Consider the following 3266-nt stretch of genomic DNA (forward strand, 5'->3'; position numbering starts at 1 on the left):
TCCGTGAGTACAAATTAGAGTTGCTGAGCGGAACAAGTCTTTGATGCATAATAATGTACACGTGCACATATACCAAGTTCAGTCGAATTTGCCAGCCTTTTTTTTCTTGAATTAAAAGTCAAATTCTAGCTGTGTACTTTGTCAGAATTTTCAGCTATAACCTTTGATTGCATATGGACGATACATTGCCTAGCAAGAACCCACCTACATTTAATGCTTGAGTGTCTAGGTTTGAAGTCAGGTCGTATGGGTGCTGCTATATTAATCAAAAGCTTTTTGTATTGGAAATATGGATTTTTGTATTGGGAATTTACGCTAGACCACCTAAGATTCAATAAAGAAACATATTTGGACAATTTACAGTTTAGTTCCTTATAAAAAAACAAAATGACAACTTCAGCTATTAAATCTTTTAAATCAAACTCACATTTCATACAGACATATTGTTAATAATTTTATACATTTCAACTTTTTTTTTCTTTTAACGTAAATTGTTTTTATACATTTCAAATTTTTTTCTTTTGGCGTAAATTGTTGTTTTACTGGTCATAAATTTCAATTGAGCAACCACTAACCAGATTTTGAAGAATGTGTCGTTAATAAGAATTAAATTTATTATATTGAAACTTGTTCATAATAACCACTAACCACTTAATTTTAAAAAACTCTCTTAATTTATAAGCCCGGTGACACAAATTAACAGTCAACAAACCAAAATCAAGGTAAATAATCTATTCTAAATCTGAAATCAATTTTTGAAGTATTTATCATAATGCCGCCACCTTCACCGCCACCGGTGGTCCGACGGTGGTATACCGACGAGTATAGAATAGAGTGTTCCGGAGTTGAAAGTGAGAGTGAAGAGTGGAGAATTCTGTCGAGAATCGAGGTTCCATCACCATGGTCAATACCTTCATTCTTGTCAAGACCATATACGATGGCAGCAGCCATGAGTTCGTTGAAGTATTCCGTATGAAGGAAGAATCGGAGAAGACAGCGGAGGGAAAGAGATGACGGCAGTGGTCGACGGGAGCATAGGTGGTGGTGCGTCTTTTTCTGCTGGTGTGGTGCTCGTTCCGACTCCTGTGTCGGGTTTCGATCGTGAAGCCGGTGTTTTAAGATACAAAGATAAGAGGAAGAACAGGAGGTTAATTCCTGTGAGAGAGTGGAGAGACGAAGAGAGGCAAAAGAGACGATGGATTTTGAGTGGAGGCTAATGAATTCTAGGGTTTTTGTTTTATTTATATGGAGACTATATTGGGGGTTACAGATGGGCTAACAAGATGGGCTAATAGATGGCCTCACACATTTTTAATGAAATGGTCATTTGGAGTTTGGACTATCACGTTTTCTACACTATGAAATGGGCATTTTTATAAAACATATTTATTTTTAAATTAGTATTTACTAATATTTTTATAAAACATATTTATTTTTAAATTAGTATTTACTAATATTTTTATAAAACATATTTATTTTTAAATTAGTATTTCATATATAATTTTATTTTTTATAAATCTTTATTTTTTCTGCAGTGTTTAACAAAAAATGTGGAAACCGAATGGAAATAATTCAAATGAAGGCGTTGAGAACATGACGGCGACATCATCGTTTTCTACCACGCGGGTATTATATTTATCATGATATTAACATTTTTTTATCATTGTGTTACAATTTGTTACCAAAGTTTTCTTAATAGGTATTTGACTCTCGTGATGAGTTGATGGAATGGGTGTAAAACATTGCATTCTCTCTAGGTTATGTCATCGTGATGAGAAGATCAAAGGCAAAAAATGGTGTAGTGTCTTATATCACACTTATTTGTGATCGTGGTCGTGAATACGAAAGCAAAGCAACAATTAAAAATTCTGGAACCAAAAAAATCAATTGTAACTTTCAATTGGTAGGTTCGTATATCAAAAAATATGACGGTTGGACCCTCAAGGTGATATGTGATCAACATAATCATCCACATGCACAATATATGGAGGGACATGCTTTTGCTAGGCGGTTGAAAGAACACGAGAAACAATTGGTGGCTGACTTGACAAATATGAATGTTACACCACATGACATACTCTCAATAATAAAGGAGCGCGACGAGAATAATGTTTCTACACTAAAAACCGTATACAATGAGCGTCTCAAGCTTCGCTCGTCCCGGAATTACGGAAAAACTCCAATGCAGGTTAGTATATCCAACAAGTAGTATTTTAAATTTAATTTATATATTAAATTTTTTATTAATTAATAGTATTTAAATATAGGTTCTAATGGAAATTTTGAACGAGAAACATTTTGTTACGGATTTCTCGGTAAACAGTATTTCAAATGAATTGGAAAATCTTTTCTTCATTCATCCACGGTCGTTGGAATATATGGAAGGCATTTTCACACGTTTTGATTATAGATGCAACATACAAGACCAACAAATATGGTATGCCTTTTGTTCAGATTGTTGGCACAACTTCAACCAACAAGACATTTAGCATAGCTTTTGCATTTATCATTAATGAAAATGAGGAGAACTATAATTGGGTGTTAACGTGTCTAAAGTCCACACTAGACAAGTGCATGCACCCACGCGTTATAGCCACATACAGGGAATTGGCACTGATGAGCACATGTCAACAAGTTTTCCCCGGTGCCACTCGGTTACTTTGTAGATGGCACATTACTGAAAATATTAGAAAGCGTTGGAGGAGAAGATTCAAGATAGACGATGAGTGGAAAGCCTTTCGTATAATGTGAACTGTACTTGTTGACTCTCCAACATGGATAGTGTACAATGAAAACTACAAAACACTCCAATCGATGTTGAGAAAATATCAAGGTACAAATCTTATTATTTTCTAACTAGTTATTTATGATTTTAGATTATTTTTATAGATAAATAACATTTATATAATTGCAGATGTTTTAAATTATCTGGATGAAGTTTGGTTAAACAAATATAAGGAAATGTTTGTCTCAGTCTGGATCGATCAACATCTCAACTTTGGACAACGAACTACAAATAGAGTTGAGAGCGCACATTCAAATCTAAAGAAGTACTTGGATGGCACAAATTCTTCTCTTGATAAATTTATCAGTTGTCTTGATCAATTTGTGAGGTCTCAACTTCCATCGATACATGATAGTCTTGAAAAGAGTAGAATTGTTCGTAAACGGGAACACGACTTGCCATGTTTTAAATTATTGTGGGGTTCAGTGTCACATGAAGCTCTCGATAAATTAGTTGGGGAACTTTATCGGTTGAGTGAAAA

General features: G+C 34.2%; 1 protein-coding gene across 1 annotated transcript; it reads left to right on the plus strand.

Moving 5' to 3' along the window:
• Positions 1–1984: 1984 nt before the first annotated feature.
• Positions 1985–2489, plus strand: LOC145106217 (uncharacterized). Its single transcript, XM_079043236.1, has 2 exons — positions 1985–2188; positions 2268–2489. Exons 1-2 carry the CDS (start codon positions 1985–1987, stop codon positions 2487–2489), a joined length of 426 nt encoding a protein of 141 aa, XP_078899362.1.
• The last annotated feature ends 777 nt before the right edge of the window (positions 2490–3266 follow it).

Source organism: Lactuca virosa, chromosome 4, assembly GCF_052849685.1.
Source record: "Lactuca virosa cultivar CGN04683 chromosome 4, Lactuca_virosa_CGN04683_v6, whole genome shotgun sequence".
NCBI classification, from domain to species: Eukaryota; Viridiplantae; Streptophyta; class Magnoliopsida; order Asterales; family Asteraceae; genus Lactuca; species Lactuca virosa.